The sequence below is a fragment of the Carcharodon carcharias genome, chromosome 2 (assembly GCF_017639515.1).
Source record: "Carcharodon carcharias isolate sCarCar2 chromosome 2, sCarCar2.pri, whole genome shotgun sequence".
In the NCBI taxonomy this organism is placed as follows: Eukaryota; Metazoa; Chordata; class Chondrichthyes; order Lamniformes; family Lamnidae; genus Carcharodon; species Carcharodon carcharias.
The window spans coordinates 32,005,010-32,023,909 of NC_054468.1; the positions used below are offsets into that span (position 1 = coordinate 32,005,010).

At 42.5% G+C, this 18,900-nt stretch overlaps 1 protein-coding gene across 1 annotated transcript in view; it reads right to left on the reverse strand.

Annotated features, from left to right (window-relative positions):
- meltf (melanotransferrin) overlaps positions 1 to 18,900 on the reverse strand; it is a 58,839-nt gene that overhangs the window by 12,390 nt on the left and 27,549 nt on the right. Inside the window, exons 7-12 of the mRNA XM_041182746.1 lie at positions 17,486 to 17,673; positions 14,927 to 15,101; positions 11,885 to 12,036; positions 5,799 to 5,895; positions 3,243 to 3,437; positions 1,765 to 1,921 (exon numbers count right to left, since the gene is read on the reverse strand). Of these exons, the coding sequence (XP_041038680.1) occupies positions 1,765 to 1,921; positions 3,243 to 3,437; positions 5,799 to 5,895; positions 11,885 to 12,036; positions 14,927 to 15,101; positions 17,486 to 17,673 (964 nt within the window). The remainder of the gene's footprint in view (positions 1 to 1,764; positions 1,922 to 3,242; positions 3,438 to 5,798; positions 5,896 to 11,884; positions 12,037 to 14,926; positions 15,102 to 17,485; positions 17,674 to 18,900) is intronic.

Below are 18,900 nucleotides of genomic sequence, written 5' to 3' on the forward strand. Positions count from 1 at the left end.
AGGAAGAGGCACATGTGGATTATAAACACCAGCAGAGCCTAATTGGGCTGCATGGCTTGTCCCTGTGCTGTTTTTGTATGTATGTAATTCTGGATTTCAGCATTATTCTGTGCTTGTGCAAACACCCAAAGTTGCTGTAAGTTTCAGTGGAATTATGAAGGTGAATGCTGATAGTTTCACCATCATTACCACCCAAAACCCAGATCAAGATGTCATTTACTAGAATCTATGCTTTAGCTGTAAATTAATGCAGTAATTACTGCATAATTCTAAGTACCTTAACATGACCCCTTCCAATTATTTTCCTATAAATTATAACAACGTTTCTGCTTTCCCCCAGCCCAGTCAATCATTAAGCCATGCTTTACAGCATGCATACCTTTAGTTAAACTCTGTGACTGCTAAGATTTTATTGGTTAAACAAACAGTATTTTATAGCCAAGGGTGCTGACTGAGTTTTGTCTTATCATGCAAATTAGTTGTCTTGTACAGCCATAATTTTCTTTGCTATCACCCTTAGTACTGACTTGTGATCAAATTTGCCTTTACTAGCTGCAGATAAATTTCCACCTCACTTTTTTGCACATCAGTACTGCCAACATTAAGCTGTCTCAATTCACTATCTGGATAAAATCACTAAACATCATCCAGTGAGATAAGCAAAATATTTAACTAAATTTCACAAAAAACAAATATAATTTGCAGGAGCATGCTCTTTGATTTCTGTAGTTGCTCCTGAGGGATAGAGGTCACAGAAGAAATACTTCACAAAAAAAAAATTCCCACATTCCCCCTCTTCCAATATACACTGCTTAGATGCCATGGTTGATGAATCAGAATGTGAATGACATAATTATTAAATGGATATTTTATATTTAATTCTGTTCATTCTCCCCACCAAAAATGGGAAAAATAAATTGCTTTAAATCAATGATGCTAGATTGCTAATTTTGTCCCCTCAGTAGTCTTTTTTGAACAATTCTCCTGCAACAAACTTTGCCCTGGTCTAAAGCTTCATTGAAGTCAGGTGTAGAAATCTCAGTGAGATAACAATGATAATAGCAAGATTATTGGTCCTGTGTTTGTAAAACCAAGGTTCAAATGTAGCAATGCTTTCAACAAAAGTTAACTAGGAAGGTGCTCAGAAATTTTAATCCTTTAGATTGCTTTCAGACACTGAAAAACTATTCTGTGCCCTTAGTTTGTAATTCTCATCCTTATTTTTGTAATGATATTCCCCATATCTTTGGTTAAAAAGGCAGGTTGAAGATCGCCTAGAAGGGCCTTGCCAGAGACACACCACACTCTTGTGTGCTGCATGAGAGGTTACACAGGTTGCCATAACATTACTTTCTAATTTTCCACTATCAGTTAGATAAAAGATCTGGGGTTGAATTTCCAGATGCCCCCTGGGTGTAAAACTGTAGTTGCAGTTGTTGGTGTAGAAATGACCCAATTTTCATTTTCATTGATTTCAATGGAACGAACCTCAGGTGGTTTCAAAAGCAGGTAACTGATCCAGAAAACTAGTTTTTCACCTGGGCGTCAAGTTGAAAATCCACTCCCTCAATCCTGAGAAGCTGTACGTGGAATAGATACATATCCTACCACCCTGCAGCTCTCAGAATTGATATGCCAATAGGCCCTACCAGGTGACTTTTGTTCCTTCGGTTTACATTGCCACCATAAACAGCTGATTTTGATAGATCTTGTAAAGGACTCAGACGCAGCTATTATTCAATATACTTTATTCTGTCAGATTACCTGAACGCTCCTGTATAGCCACTGTATCGTTCATCTGCACCGAAGACGCACTTTGACTTCCCTTTGGCATTTCCAATGCACAATTGACAAAGACTTGATGGGTAATCTGGCTGATTGGCACCTGGCACACAGCTCGCAGAAAAAAACTCACTGACTGCTGTACAGGGGAGACAATGAAATTGTCAGCCGTCTCCATATTTGTTACAGTAACTCATGTTATTGTGCATATTAACTTAAAGATCTCTTCTCCAACTGCATGGGCTAGAATGCATGTTGGGACGATTGTTGTTTCGCTTATTTCTATAGTGCTTGCATGCAAATTAGTGGGGGGGTGGTCAAGACAGAATTGGGTGTCATCAGCATACATGTGGAAACTGATGCCATGTTTTTGGATGATGTCACCGAAGGGCCAAGGATAGCTCTTTAGAGACACAAGTGGTAATGATGTGGAAATGGACAGAGGCCATTTCAGGTGAGCCTTTGGCTAGAGTTAGATAGACACAAATGGAACCAGACAAGAGCAGTCCTACTCAGAAAGGTGATGGTGGAGAGGCGTTGGAGGGGGAAGGTTTGGTCAACTGTGTCAAAGGTTGCAGACAGGTCGAGAAGGATGAGGAGGGATAGTCATAGTCACATAGAATATGATTTTTGACCCTGGTAAGACTGTGTTGAGGCAGAAACCCTGCTACAGGGATGCAAACATGGAGTTCTGGGAATGATGGGGAGAGTTGGGAGGCAGCAACACATTATTTGACTTTGGAGAGAAAAGGTAGGTTGGAAATGGGGCAGTAATTTGCAAGGACAAAGAGTTCAAGCTTCTAGTGCTTGAAAATCTATTCTTACAGTACAATGACCAGTATCAGATTCACCATTTCAGATGCAGCCTTACCAATGCCTTGTTCACCTGGAACTTATGCTCTATGCTTGAAAGGGAAAAAATTGCAGGGCTTGAAAGATGGGCAGGTGAACAGGACTAGTTAGATAGTTCTTTCAAAGAGCCAACACTGACACAATGGGCCAAATGGGCTCCTGTGGTTGTATCATTTTATGATTCTATGATCCCCACTGACTATGCTGGTTAGCTTTCAATACTGTTGCTGCATTATTGGATTATTACATTATTGGTTTCAGTAAGGTATTCGCTAATAGCCCCAGATTGTGTTATGTAATGTAACCATAGCCATATTGTTTATATTCCTACTGTTTACTTCCATCAATCTCATCATCCTGCATTAATATACTTTAAATGACATGTGCTATTGATCAGGCTCCTTTCAACCTATCCAGATCCTTTTACACTAGATTTGCTTGTTCCTTCTTACTGTAGCACCCTGCCTCAAAATCTAGAGTCATCTATGAAATTAGACAGCCCTGCTTCTGTCCCCAACTCCAAATTATTTCTATACCCTGTAAGCAGTACTTTTCCCTGTTATCTTTGTTGAGGGGCTGAAAAGCAATTACCTTTATTGCTTCCTCACCTTTACCAATATTACATTTGTTGAACTTGATGTCCCCTCTCTCAATTAGGGTACCAATGGGGATGTTCCAGCCAGCTGTCCTGGACAACCCAGTGTGACAGGACTTCTTTCCTTTCAGCTGATCGATGGTAAAGGCATTATGACTTGACTTTTTTACTACTGCCACAGCATAATATGATGCTCCATCATTATCATCTAGCACAGAAAATAAAAATAAAAATATTAATATTGGACAAGATGGAATTGGGAATGAAATTCAATTTTGCAGCAGAAACAAAACAAATGGTAGCAAATAAAGCAACTGGCACTTCAACCCTGGCAGGAAAGTCAATGGAGAGGGAAATCAACAGGATGCACAAAAGGCAGTCAATCCACTACCACCTGTTTTGCCTAGTCTTTAAAGTTTAATTTAACCCTCATTGTAACTGGTAAGATATGGAAGTGAGTTTGTTGAATGAGACACATGTTCTGGTCAGGGATAGATATTGTCCCCACCAGGACCTTTTGAAGGTCCACTAACTGGCAGACCTTCAAAACCAAATCCACTATCACCTGACACTCTCTTTACCTTTATTCAATACTTTTTTCTTTGTAAAAGGTCAATAAGTAAAACATGATCAGAGAACCAACATTTCACTATTAGTTGCCTGGTCCAGCATCACTAACCTCCCATCCCATGGCCCAATTGTCAATCCTACTATGAATTGCCATGTACATCAAATCATGGCATTCATCAAAAGCCCATATTTGTCAGGGGACCCTCAAATAACTGTTTCTTAAAATCAGAACTTCCAGTCAATTGTTAAGAAAGGAGATGGGGTGAGCACTAAAGGAAGCATTTACACTCAAATTAATGAGCTTGGGTAATTAACACATTAAAAATTACTTGAAAAAAAATTAAAATCGCAAAATAACTAAAGGAAATCCTACTGCTGAAGAGCCAACTGGTGGTCAGGATCTAGAAATGCACTGAGAGTTAAATGCCTAGTTTACAGTCAGATTTTGCTTTTCCAAACTAGTGTTATGTGACATACCTTTAACATTGTACAGTTCTAGCATAGCATCACTTAAATACAACAGGCATTGCAGTTAAATGTGGACACTTTTAGAATGGGAATAGTTCCACAGGAGAGCCTCAGTTATGGGTTTTCCACGTATTTTGAAATGGATGGTTGCAATCCATGCAGAAATGTTAATATATACTTAAGACATTTGATAAAATGACTGTTTTTGGCAAACAAGTCTGTCCACCTGATATCCAAACTGGAATTTTTAACCTGCATGGAAATACCTATTTTTCTGAATAAAATATATATTTTTAAACTACATTCAGCTGACTACCATGCCTGATTGAGAAAGAGGCACACTTGTGTCCTAGAAGGTAACAATAGAACTGCCAAGCACAATGCTAAGTACTTACGTGGATGTCCAAATGGTTATCTTCATAGTGGAAATTCCATCTTCCCTTCTACTACACCTTTCTTTCCCAGGTGACACCAGTTCCACTTCCCAAGCTAGAAGAACTAGCCCTCACCTGATGCCCTGCCAGCATCTCCTAGTCTCAAAGGCAGTTTGTTGTTGAATCAATACTCTATGAAGACTTCCACACTCGCTAATGTCATGCTGTAACCTTGATCTGGGCCATCTTAATACTGGCTAAAATATTAAACCAAGCAGCTCACAATTTATGGCTCTTTGCCAATATAACAGCAATATGTCCTAGTGTTTGAACAAATTACTCTAAGTAAGAGTACAATCAATTTGGTAATTGGGTTTTATCTGCACAACAATTTAGCCAGTCAATAATTGCTCTTCCCTTGAGATAAAAGCTGGCCTGTGGACTGCTAACCTTTTTTAAAATCAGTATCTTTATGTGGAATGCACTCACTAAACCTTGAAGTGAATCCCTCCATAGAGGACAAAGTGATAATTTCATGAGAACAAGGAACTAAACGTGGGCTATTATTGGCCTAAGTTAATATGAATAATCTTTTTACTTTGCTTCTTTAAGTATATTTTTACTTAATACTTTTATGGAGGCGTAAACTTCCCAGTTTAATATTTCATCTGAAATACTGCCTTTTGAATTATTCTGTGCTGCTGAACCAATCTATTTATTCTCACTGGATAGATTTCCAGTTGAACTAAACTGTTTCCTATGCGTTACTGCTTATGCAAAGAAAATACTGTTTTTTGACCAGGGAGATACATTGAAATTCTAATCACTCTTGTATAAAATGTTTTCTCAGTGTGTTGTCTGAATTGAATTATTGAAGGAATGACTGAAGAGAAATCTATTAATTCTCTCCATTAATCTAGATCTAGCAAAGGGTCTCTCATTATGTGTTTGTCAAAACTAGTCTATCTTAAATGTATCTGATAGAGGTACAGTGCTTTAGCTTTACAGGGGTCTCAATGCCTTCTGGCTATTATTGCTTCAAGGTTGCAAAGCAGTCCAGAAGTATAAGAGCTAGTCTGAATATTCTGACCCAAAAACTTTAAGTGCAGCTCCTCACTGGAAGCACGAGTTCAGAATTACTCTATTTTATTTCTTACTGGTATAACTTTCAGCTGCAGCAGGCACCAGTCCATACAGCTTTCCAGCTGTGTATATTTGCCCGGCATCCAATGTAACTGCATCAATGTCTTTACTCTGTAAAGAAGCAAATAAACTAATCAACACTGTGATTAATTAAAGCTTTATCAAGAAGGTTAACATAAGTTATATAATTAAATGGAATTTAAGGAGAAAATATTATAAGGGAAGGTAGTTCCAAACTGATGACCGGCCCACATAGTTGGGAGTGCCAGGAAGGAGAAAGATGCAGGTGTGTTCTGCTATATATCATAAAAAAAACCTTTTGTGTGAGTTGTTCCATTACGAGCAGCCTTATCTAGGTCTGGATTTGAGTAATCTGTCACTCAATTGATGGATTCATCCGTGAATGAAGCTCATAATGTACAGTTGTGTTCTTGGTCTAAGGTACTGTTCTCTTGCCTGACAGTTCTTTTTTTACACTTATTTTACACTTATGAAGTTCCTCATTGGCATCAAGGACTAAGGATCCAAGCTGCACTGATGAATTTCATTTAGCAATTGACCTATTGCTTTTGAATCAAGCAGCTCTTTAAAGTACTAATATGCTGGGACCCACCATAAGACCTGCAGCCTACATTTTAAATTGCACTGGCAAAATTTTGATCTGTTCTCCCTTTTTCCACTTGCCTACTACAGGCACTGACTTAATATGAAGTCTGGTTTTGAGGGTGTTTACATCCATGCAGTGGGCGGAATTTTCCCAGAATTGCACTAAGTGCGGTAGCAGGCGGGTAAAATGGAGTCCTAGCCGCCCATGAAAATGGTGGGTTTTCATGCCGTATCTTCCCGCCTCATTATATATTCACTCCGCCGAAACAAGGCATTTCCATTCACCCGCTCACCATCATCCCACTGTTGCATCACGCCGTTCGCCATCTTTAAAAGGCAACCGCCAGTGAAACACTCATCGCCATCAGCTCACCACCGCTGCCTGGGAGAAAAGGCCAGCAAAGACAAAAAGACTGCAGCCCCTTGTTTCAACGACGGGTCCCTCGAGTGACTGCTGGATACCGTGGAAGCCTGCCAGGATATGCTCTATCCCCGCTCTGGCCACAAGATGGGTAACCATGTCACCAACACGGCTTGGGAGGTGGTGGCAGCAGTGATCAGCATGAATGCCCTGCAGAGGAGGACAGCCACCCGATGCTGCAAAAAGATGAATGATGATCTCCGCTACGCCAAGGTAAGTCATTCTTCTCATCACTCCCAACTCACGCACTCACAAACCCAATACACATCCACAGGGCCCTCACTCACTGCCAGTGCAAGGGACGTCACCATTCACTATTTCACACACATCATCATTGTCCTCTTCTCATCCATGGGACCACTTATCACCCACACAGGCCAGGCATACTTACCATCTGGCCCGGCAGGCACCCTGATACACCCACTGCCACACAAAGGACTCTGGAAGCAGGTCAGGGCCCTCCAGGTCTTGGCCCTCCAGAGGACACCCACCAAAGTAATTACAAACAAGGCGTCACATGCACCAGGCTGCCTCCACCTCTGATGTAGATGTCTGGGGAGCACCAAGACTTAGCGGCAGGGTTAGGAAAGTTAAGCAAAAGTAGTTGCACAGCCTGGCCACGGATGTTGATCACTGGTGCATCTGCTCACTATTGTCAATAAACTCCTAAGAATGTCACCCTGCCTGTGGCTGCTTGTTCTGAGGAGCAGTGTTCTTGTCATTCAGATGTGAAACATTGCACAAGATAAAAGATAGGTGTCTCAGTCCAGGGTCCCTTCAGACTACAGTGATTGTCCAGTGCCTCATTCTCTGGAAACATTACTGATGCCTGCATCTCGGCAGTGCTGGTCATTGCTGCCAGAATATCGTGGGCAGGCTCCACAGAGCTCTCTCATCCTCTCTGTGAGCTCTCAGCACCTTTAAGGTGGGGCTGGCCCCCATCACACCAGCATCTGCAACCAGTGATGCTGTGCACCAGCTCCTGAAGGGCTGAGGTACTGAAGGCAGACACAGCATCAGATGCATCTAAAGTTTCATGGCTGCATCTCTGAGATGGCCCTGATCACAGAGCACAAGCACATTGCCCTCAGCAGACAGGAGTCAGGCATTCTCAGAGGTTAGGTGAAAATCTATGGAGTTTCCTCACTGCATGTTGTCATCGTCCTCCTGCGATCGAGGACTATTAGGGCCTCCACTGCATCTCCATGACAGGAGATTCTCACAGTCAGATGTTCACAACTGCAATGTGAGGATCTACGGGGACAGCTCAGTGCATGTCGTCGTCCTCCTCCTCCACAAATCTGGCATCTATGAGGGCCTCCCGATTGTGCCTGCCTTGTCTAACCAGTGTGAGAGAGCCTCATCCCCGTCATCGTCACCACCGAGAACCCCCTCACCCTCATCCCCCTCAGCGTCCTTCTCGTTGGAGGAGACGTGCAGCTCCTCCATCTCCTCCTCAACCAGCTCCTCACCCCATTGCAGCGCCGGTTTGTAAAGGGCACAATAGATGATGATGATGCATGACACCCTCTGCAGACTGTATTGTAGGGCTCCACCAGACCGCTCCAGGCACCAGAATTGCATCTTCAGCATCCCAATGGTCTGCTCCACTAAGTTGAGAGCTGCTGCATGAGCCTCATTATAGCGCCACTCTGCTGCAGTCTGAGGCCGCCTCTGTGGGTAGCCCTTGTCTCCAAGGAGCCAATCCTGCAGCCTCTGTGGACCCTGGAAGACTGCAGGGTTCTGCGAGCGAATCATGATGTAGGCGTTGTGTACACTCCCTGGAAACCATACCCATACCTGTGTTTCTGGTGGTCGCATATCAGCTGCATGTTCAGTGAGTGGAAGCCCTTGCATTTGATGAAGTCCACTGAGTCTAGCCATGGAGTCCTGAACGCCATATAAGCACAGTCAATCGCACCCTGCACCTGTGGGAATCCCGAGATCAGGGCGAATCCAATGGCCTTTGCATCCTGGCTGTCCCGGTCCCTGGCGAAATGCACAAAGTTGTGTGCCATGGAGAAGATGGTATTCGTGACCTCATGGATGGATTTGTGGGTGGCAAATTGTGAAATCCCACAAATCTGTGGAGCCCTGGCATAGAAATTGAGTGCTGCGGCCACTTTCACAGCCACTGGCAGTGGATGCCCTCCATGTCCCTTTGGTGCCAAGTCCTGTAGTAAGTGGTAGATGTGAGCCACCAGGTCCCTAGACATGCACAGTCGTCGGCGACACTGGTTCTCAGTCATCTGTAGGAATGGCAAGCGGCGTCTATAGATCCTGAGTGTCGCTAGGCGCTGACCAGCCACGGCTCACTGTCACTCCTGGGCAGCGTGTACAGGAGCCCCGGCTGCCCCTTCTACATGAGGTTACAGCTCCTGCCTTTGCGCAGCCAGGAGCCTCAGTCACTCACTTCTTCATCTTCTACGGTCTCTGTAGACCATCAGGCATACAGCTAGGTCACCTGGATCCATGATCCTGACATGGAGCATGAAAGAAAGAGAGACGTGGTTATCGTGACTGTACTTAGCACCTTTCCTGGCCCTGTGTGACCGCCCCCTAATGCTTTCAGGAGAATGCTGGTCACCCCTCGGATGACCAGAGATGAGTGTGCTGCATGGCTGCCCTGTCAACAAGGGGGACACTGGTCCAAAGCAGAGCGCTGAGATTGCAAGGGGCTGTGAGTGCCTCCAGCAGTGATTGCTATATGGCCAGTGTTGGTGAGGAGATTGTACAATGTGTGCAGTCCAACTGCTCCGCGGGCCAATAAAGTGGTGATGGACTCGAAGTCTGTGTGCGGGGGGAGGGTAAGGTATGGAGCACTTGGTGGCCCTTTGGTGCCTCCATAATGCTTGCATGGGCGGGCAGGCTAGGAGCCTGAACCCAATCATATCACTGTGGCTGTGTCTGATCTGTCTTAGTTGCAGAGGTATGGTCACTTTATGCAGGTGTCCCTAAGGCGTGGCCACTTCCCTCGATTACCCTGTCCCCCATTTTGATTGCCTGTGTGTGGGATGCTGCGCCAGGGCAGCACCTGACCACCCCCCCCCCCCACACCACATCCCTCAGACTTGCCTGCAGGGCCAGGCATCTTTCCCCACCCCCTGGTGCCCCTGAGGCCTGTAAACAACAGGCAAGCTGTGGAGAGCGCTGCTGCTCACTCACCTCAGTTCCCCCAAAGTGAAGGCGGCCAAGCACACATCACCTGCGTACTGTTGTGAAACACATCGGCATGCTTTCCCGCCAAGGTGGATGGACGATACGGCAGGGTTTCAAGAGCCTGGCAGGATGGCCTTTTAATTCTATGCTAATGTATTACAATTAGCTCCCCAGAACCTGGATTATTTGGGTTTGCCTAGCTGGGGTCAGTTGGCCAGGCTGCAGCAAGTTGGAGCAGGTGGATCAGTTTGAAGGGTGGGAGCAGAGGTGCCCCATGCTGCCAGTGGGTTCTCTGTTAGGTAAAAAGCAGGCAAGCAGGAGGACCCACCCAACCCCCAGACATTGCCGGCAGCTTTTGCCAGACAGCTTGCCCAGGTGTGTAGTCACGGCACTCATCGCCGCACCCCCCCCCCCCCCCCCCCATCTCCCCTGACCCCAGCGCTGGTACACTAGGTGGCGGAAAGAGGTCCTTATGTGGCCATTAATTTGCCATTCAAAGCTTTCAAATGGCCTAAGGTTGGGAAGGCCAACCTTAACCTACCCCATCCCGGACATAGTTGGTGGGGAGGGGAAAGGAGGAGGAGGGTGTGTGAAGATTCAATTGGCAACAGGGGATGAGGGACATTAAATTTTCCCCACTAAGTCTGTTTCTCTAGAGAGATGCAGCCAGACCTGCTGAATATTTCCAGCATTTTCTGTTTTTATTTCAGATTTCCAACATCTGCAGTACTTTGCCTACACTATCTTGGTAACATAGATTGTCTGTTGACAGGATACTTTCTCAATAAGGTTGGGTCCTCTCCACACCCAATGTCCAGCGTGGATCAATGGATAACGTCAGAAGCGGAAACTCTGACTGATTTTCCCCTTCATACTCCACAGGAATTAAAGGTCAACTCAAGTGCTCCTCATTGATATCTGCTAACAGTTTAATCAAACTAAACATCCTGACACATATGTCTTAATATTACACCTCCTTTAATCACTAGGCCTAGGGTAAAAGTGTAAAGCAAGCATTACTTTACCATTTGATTTACCATATTGAAAATGTGTTGATTATGCCACAAAATTGCAGGATGCCTGTAGCTTGTTGCCTGTTGACAAACCCTCTGTCTCCCAATCACAATCACACTTCCATGACGCAGAACTGTTGAGTAGAAGCCAGGCAGTTCCTGAGGTAATCAGAACAGCACATACTTCGAGCTGCTCTTGTATGGGAATCATTAATCAACACTGGCATAGGATTTAGATCAGGTCAGCTACCTGCCCTCTGCTGAGAAATGGTATTTGCCATCGGAAAATCCGAACACACAGTAAAGTAACACAAAACAAGAATCTAAAAATAGCAGATTTCCCAATTACTTTCTTGCATAATTAATCAATAGGTACTGAGATGGTAATCTGCTTATTTCATCATATTTGTATAGATAAGCTGCTGTAATTAGGTAATATTTAACTCTTCTGAGATGCCTGTTCACTGTTTGATCTCCTGACCTAATCAGATTCAATCATATTCCATTCTAACTGGGCAGGGAGAACAATAAAATACACCAATCTGAGAGTTGAAATCTACCAGAAATGCAAAATAATTTTAACTAAGAATTAAAGAGCTTCATTGCTTCAATGCTTTGTGCTTTTTTTTTTTGCATTCTTTTGAAACAACCCAAATACACTTAGGCAAATGTTTCTATTAGGGGTTGAGATCTGTGACTGACCATTCACTCTAGTATCATGTCTCAACTGAAAAATCCAATAAATTGCAAAAAAAAAAGTCTTGAATTGTTCTGACAAGTAACAAAATCCAGGTTTTGCTTGTTTTGGTGTTTCTTCAAACTCCTACAGGAACTCTATCTGTGTGTATTCACTCATCTTGAATTTTTATTGGTAGTGGCATTGTGCAGATATGAATCCTACCTTGATCTTTGTCATGCAGTCATTGGGACTGTCACCTGATACACATTGAATTGGCGGTGACAGGTTTTTGTTATTGAAAGCTTCAGCCATATCGCTACATTTCAGCAATTCGCCTCTGGACTGTGTGCACCAACGCAGAACGTTGGGCATACCTGTGTTAAGAAAAGCAGCACAAACTTGCTATTTCTCTATACTAGAACAATGTCAATACCACATCCTTTTTACATAATAAATGTAACATATTTCCATTTTATATCACAGAAGAGCATTGGAAATAGCTTCAATTCAAGCATAGAGCCTAATGAGCCAAGTGCCCTATCTCTGCACTATAAATTTCCATGATTCTAACAAGTGGCCTCATATTCACAGTTTCCCCACACAAATAGTTCCAGATTTTTGCTCGAGCTGATCAAGAAAAAGTGCCGAGGAAGGACTTATAAACTGCTTCACAAAGAAGAAGGGAAAACCATAGGGTGAATCATATAGAGGTATTTGGCATCGCCATGGTAAGTCCCAGGAAACTGGCACTCAAATTGACATCCATGGCATGCCTGTGTGTGCCACTTTCTCCTGCTTACCTAAAGCATCACTACAGTTAAGCATTATTACAGTTAAACCCCACTTGCAGCCAGAGACTTTCAATTCCCATGCGCAAAAAGAGGAAAAGTAGCTCTATGGTTTTAAACTTAAATTGAGACCTACTGGAAATCCACAAGACCTATGAAAATGTGGTTCTTTCATGTTGCCTGTTCTGCAGAATTCCTTTGTATCAACTGAGGGAGTACTTTATGTCTGCAATTTATAGCACTCAGCTGATATACTGATTATTAAAACAAACTCAAAAAGATTATACCAATGTAACACAGCCAACACATCTAAGACAACCAGACCATTCAACACTTTTTAAAAAAATGTACTGGACACAGACCCACAAGCTCATGTTTTGTTGTGACCACACTGGGGTGGGGAAGAGAGGATTGGGGTAAATAGTGGACAAATTTCAGAGAAGGAAAGCTGATGTCAGACACCTAGAACTCAATACAATAGAAAGCAAAGACAACTACAGAAGGTGGAGGGGTGAAACCAAAAAGGAAATTAGGAAATCAAATAGAGGGCATGAAAGAGTATTGGTAAGCAAAATCAAGGAGAACCCAAAGATGCTTTACCAATACATCGAGTGAAAGGATGACTAAGGAAAGAGTAAGGCCCATAAAAGACTAAAAATGGTAACCTATGTGTGAAGGCAGAACACGTGGGTATGGTTCTTAATGAATACTTTGTGTCTATCTTCACAAAAAAAAGGGGACATTGCAGACATTGTTGTTAAGGAGGAGAAATATAACTTTTTGGCTGTGATAAACAAAGGGAGAAAGTTGATAAATTACCAGAGTCGGACGAAATGTACTCCAGGCTGTTAAAAGAAGCTAGGGAGGAAATAGTGGAGGGCCTGACCATCATTTTCCAATCCTCATTCAAGATAGATGTGGGGCCAGAAGATTGGAGGTCTGCCAAAATTGTACCTTTGTTTAAAAAGGGAGCGAGGGATAGACCAAATAACGATGGGCTAGTCAGTCTAACATCAGTGGTGGGCAAATTATTCAAGTCAATTCTGAGGGACAGGATAAACTGTCACTTAAAAAGGCACAGTTTAATTAAGGATTTATTAAGGGAAGGTCATGTCTGACTAATTTGATTGAATTTTTTGAGGAAGTAACAAGGAGGATTGATGAGGGTAGTGTCGCTAATGTGGTCTAAATGGATTTTAGCAAGGCTTATGACAAAGTCTCACATGGCAGACTGGCTAAAAAAAAAGCCCATGGGATCCATGGGAATGTCACAAGCTGGATACAAAGTTGGCTTAGTGGCAAGAAACAAAAGTAATTGCTGGGTGTTTTTTGCAACTGGAAGGCTGTTTCCAGTGGGGTTCTGCAGGGCTCAATACTAGGCCCCCTGCTTTTTGTGGTAGATATTAGCGATTTGGGTGTAAATGTAGGGGGCATGATCAAGAATTCTGCAGGCAGCACCAAAATTGGCCGCCTGGTTGATAGCGAGGAGGATAGCTGTTGACTGCAGAAGATATCAATGGACTGGTCAAGTGGGCAGAAAGGTGGCAAATGGAATTCAACCCAGACCATTGTGAGGTGATGCATTTCAGGACGTCAAACAAAGCAACGGAATACACAATAGATGGGAGGATACTGAGAGGTGTAAAGGATGTGAGGGTCCTTGGAGGGAATGTCCATATTCCTGTCCATGTCCTTGAAAACAGCAGAACAGGTCAATAAAATGGTTAAGAAGGCTTATGGAATTGTTTAATTTATTAGCCAAGATATAGAATATAAGAGTAGGGAGGTTATGATGGAACAATATAAAACATTAGTTAGGCCACAACTTGAGTACAGTGTGCGGTTCTGGTCACCTCATTACAGAAAGAATGTAATTGCACCAGAGAGGGTACAGAGGAGATATATGAGGATGTTGTCAGGCCTGGAAAATTGTAACCATGATGAAAGATTGAATAGGCTGGGCTTATTCTCCTTGGAACAAAGGGGGCTGAGAGGAGATTTGATTGAGATGCCCAAAATTGTGAGGGGCCTGGGTAGATTGGAAGTGAAGGGCCTATTTACTTTAGCAGAGAGGTCAGTAACCAGGAGACAAGGATTTAAAGTGATTGGTAGAAGCATTAGAGGGGAGATGAGGAAAAATGTTTTCATCCAGAGGATGATAGAGGTCTGGAACTCACTGACTGAAAGGGTGGTAGAGGCAGAAACCCTCAACTCCTTTATAAGGTATCTGGATATGCACCTCAAGTGCCGTAACCTGCAGGGCTACGGAGCCAATACTGGAAAGTGGGATTAGGTTGGATGGCTCATTTTTTGGCCAGCACAGACACAGTGGGCCAACTGACCTCCTTCTGTGCTGTAGACTTCCTACAATTCTCTGAAATTTCCATCATGATAAACCTGTTGCCACTCAGTAACAAGAAGATTCAGTTCAGTGTGAATGATTCTGAGCTGTCTACAACTGAATGATATCACTTACTGTAGCATTCAAGTCCACTCAAGGATTGTAGAAATTCTGAGCCCAGCCAGGCCTGATAAGTTTGATTCTTGATCAGCACGAATTCTTTGGTGGAGTCCTTGAACAGCAAATCTTTGCCATCGTATAAAGCAGAATCAAACACCTTAAAGCCAGCGGAAGTAATGCCAAACTTTTTCTGTAAGTAAAAGATTTTTTTCATATGAATGGTTTGATGCAATTGCCTTTCTTCAGAATTATATAATTCACTACCATTACTGAAAGAGGGTGGGCTTGTCTACATGTTGGCTCAGGGTCTATGGCCAAAATTTTTAGCTTGGCAGGCGCGCGCCTGAGCAAAAAATGGTACATGTTGACGTCTGGCGAGTGTCCCAATGTCAACACGCAATTGCATGATATTTCATTAGGTAGGCGAGTGCCAGAGTCAGTAGTGCACCCGCCGACAATTAAAAGGCCAGCTAAGGTAATTAAATTATCAATTAAGTTGAATTTTTCATTGCCCTTATGGTTGGCAGGCAGGCTAAAAGGCCAAGCGGCCTTTGCACTTATTAAGAAACCTCATTCACAGGCAGGATGAGGTTTGCTAAAATAAAAAAAATAAATAATTTTAAAACTTAATACCATGTCCCTGTTCATGTGACAGAGTCACATGAGGGGACATGTTTCATTACATTTTTATTTTCTTTATTTTTTTATATAACTCTTCATCTCCGAGGCAGCTCTGCATGCATGTGCAAAATTCATGCTCCCCCTGCCCCAGCCCACACAGGCAGCACTCAGCACTGCCTCTCATGTTTCACACTGGGCGGGCCTTAATTGGCCTAACCCTGTATCTAGTGCTCCATACACCTGGAGGGGCTTCTCCCAGTTCTTTCACAAACCACCTCATCTATCAAATAACCCAACTCTTTGACTTGAACTCTATTCTCTAGATTAATAAAGATTCGAAACTTGGCGTAATGCCTCAAATGCTTAAGAAAAAGCAGATAATCCCTGAGGGAAGCAACAATGAAGCAATGAGGTTGAATCTGCACTTCCATGAAGCTATATTTTCATCCCACTCTACAATGGGTCCTGATTCTTTGTTTCAACCTTTCCTCTCAGGTACCAATTTTATTGATTTAATTAATCTTGCCATTGCATTCTGAAAAATGCATGAATCTGGTGATATGAATCAGAACTGGAATGCTATCATGAGAAAGTTTCAGTATTAGGTTATCAATATTTCCAAATACACTTTCTAGCAGCTCTCTAAGCTTTCTGGAGTCTTTTTGCTCCACATTCACCTCTCAGTCCTTTTCTTTGTCAATCTCCACAAGTCCTGGGGAAAGATATGACTATCCAATCAACGAGAAGCTATAGGAAAGTACGTGTCCTGACTCAGTTTCATGAACTTTACCAGAAACTCAATCATTCTTTTGTGTAATCCTGAGAGGGATTTAAATCCATGGTTTGAGTGACAATTCATCTCACATTTCTTAAATGGTTTTTGGTCTTAAACTTGTTCGCTGGCAATCTGGTACATTCCAGCCCCAGAGCACCAGGAACTGTCAATGCATTCTGCATAATCTAATTCCTCTGCAGTCCAGTCAAAAAGAAATGCGTACAGTTTCCAGGCTAGTTATTGAATTCTTTCAGGCTAGGTCTTTCTTCCTGTAATATTATGCACAGTAATTGACAAGAGACCCTTAACAGTAGATATAAATTCTTAGAAAATCTGCAATGAATCAATGAGATGTTTCAGCAAACAGTATCTTTATCTCAGTTTACTATAGGTGATGATTACTTGAACCATATTTCACTTCCAGGCATAGCATCCCAGGAATCCCCATTACTCCTCTCACTAACACATGGAAACTATTACTGAACAGTACAAATATCTGATACTTTATTAAATAAGGTACTGGAGAAATCTATTGGCATTAACAACATAAATGGGTTTAAGCAATAATTAGGTGAGTTTCTGGAGTGCAAAGGGATTTAATTTAAGGAAAGAACCAGAGGCTTCAAAATGTAGAACTTTTTTATGCAACAAGTGGTTAGGATTTGGAATCTACTGCCTGGCAGAGTGGCGGAAATAGATGGAATAGTAGTTTTCAAAAGGGAATTGGACAAGTACTTTAAGGATAAAAATTGCAAGGATGTGGGGAAAGAGTGAGACTAACTGAACCACTTTGGAAAAGCTGGTGCAAGCTTGACAGGCTAAATGGCTTCCTTCTGTGTTGTACTATTCCATGATTATATAAGATGGCCAATAGGTAGAGCTAATTTATGATAAAGGCACAGCTTTATTGGGCCAAATTGCTTTTATCTAAACAAAAATTCTTAATACATATGCTCTAATCTAAGAATCCTTTTACAAATGAAGGTTTACAGTCTTAATACAATAATAAATTCTTCAACTTCAGAAGTACCGTATTCTGTACTTTTCATATTCTTTATTCAAAAGGTGCTTCAGCTAAGTGAATAGCCTAATTTTCTCTTGTTCATAAACACTCTTTAAACATCTTTTTAAATGTTAGGATTTTAAAAATTGGCTGAGTCGGCAGAAAGCCTCCATACCTGTGCAGCATCCAGCGTGCTGAAGACAGCTGTGCCATCAGTATCCAATCTCACTACAACTGCATGGGCAGGCACTCTGGCAAGGTGGCACGCCTTCCAATCTGTTACTTCAGCACGGCTTCCATCACGACACAGAAGCTGATAGTCGCTCGAATTAAGGTCCTTTGCCCATGTCATGGGATTATTTCCTGTAAAATAGTTTATTGCTGCCTTTGGCGAAATCATACTACTATGATGCTGCACTTAATTCACATTTCACAAGTACTGATGCAGTTATAATTTATAGCAGCCAACAAAAAATTGTGGCTGAGATTTTGCTACATTTATTGACTCGTAATACAAAGAGCAACAGTTTATCAGTGCTGCCTAAATCTGCATTTCTTTCATCATACTTTGGTGCAATGCCTAGCATTTCTTGACACCAAATGCCTAACATTAGCTCAACTGAGAACTGGCAAATTTATCCTAATCTGGAACAAGCAAATGTGATTGACTTGTGCTCAAGTGCTCTACCACTTGAGTTGAGAGATTACATCAATCCCAATCTGTTGTTAAAAAATAAAATCAAGCATTTCACTGGTTTAGGAAACAAAACAAAGGTCAGGAGTGGGGGGTGGGGGGAAGGAAGGGGAAGAACAAGTAATCCTTGAACAACGCACAGCTGTCATAGTGACACAATTACAAACAGTCATTTTCCAGTACCACAGTGTGCCATGCCTCTCAGCCAGGCACAGCTCCAGGGCTCTTGTGTATGATACTAAAGGGCTTATATCATCTATGCCATATATCAGATCTGCAGACTGTGTTAATGTAGATTCTGAATGAGTTGGCTAAGTGCTTTTCTTTCAAGAACTCTGGAAGCAGGTGCAACCAGACAGTCCTTCACTGACAGTAACAAGCGTTAGAATTCATGAAATAAAATTGCAGATAAGGACCCTACACATCAAGAGTACAATCAAAATGGGGCTACCATAATGCTTTTAATGCAAATTTATGAAGCAAAGTACTCCAACGGTAACTGCATCAGGGCATGAATGTCCCATGATTGTTCCTACCCTAGAAGACTGCATTTGCTTAGGCAATCTTTAATCATACCTTTGCTGTCATCCAACCACTGAACACAGAAATTGCTCTTTGCTCTTTAGATGTGAATTTTAGCCTAGGTAGACTGATAGTTTCTTTCTCTCTATCTCTCCTTTTATATGAGATACAGGCCATTGAGTGACGTGGTTAGGTGATGAATGGAACACTGGGAGAGAAACAGAACAGTCAGTTGAGGAATGAAAATAAAGCTAGACAGTAGGCCAGTCAAGCAAAGATGGAAGCCAAAGCTGATATAGTCATGGAACAGCTTAATCTCTTCTTATCTGATATCTTTGCCCAGCAAAATGAGATGCTTGAAGAGAATGAAGTCA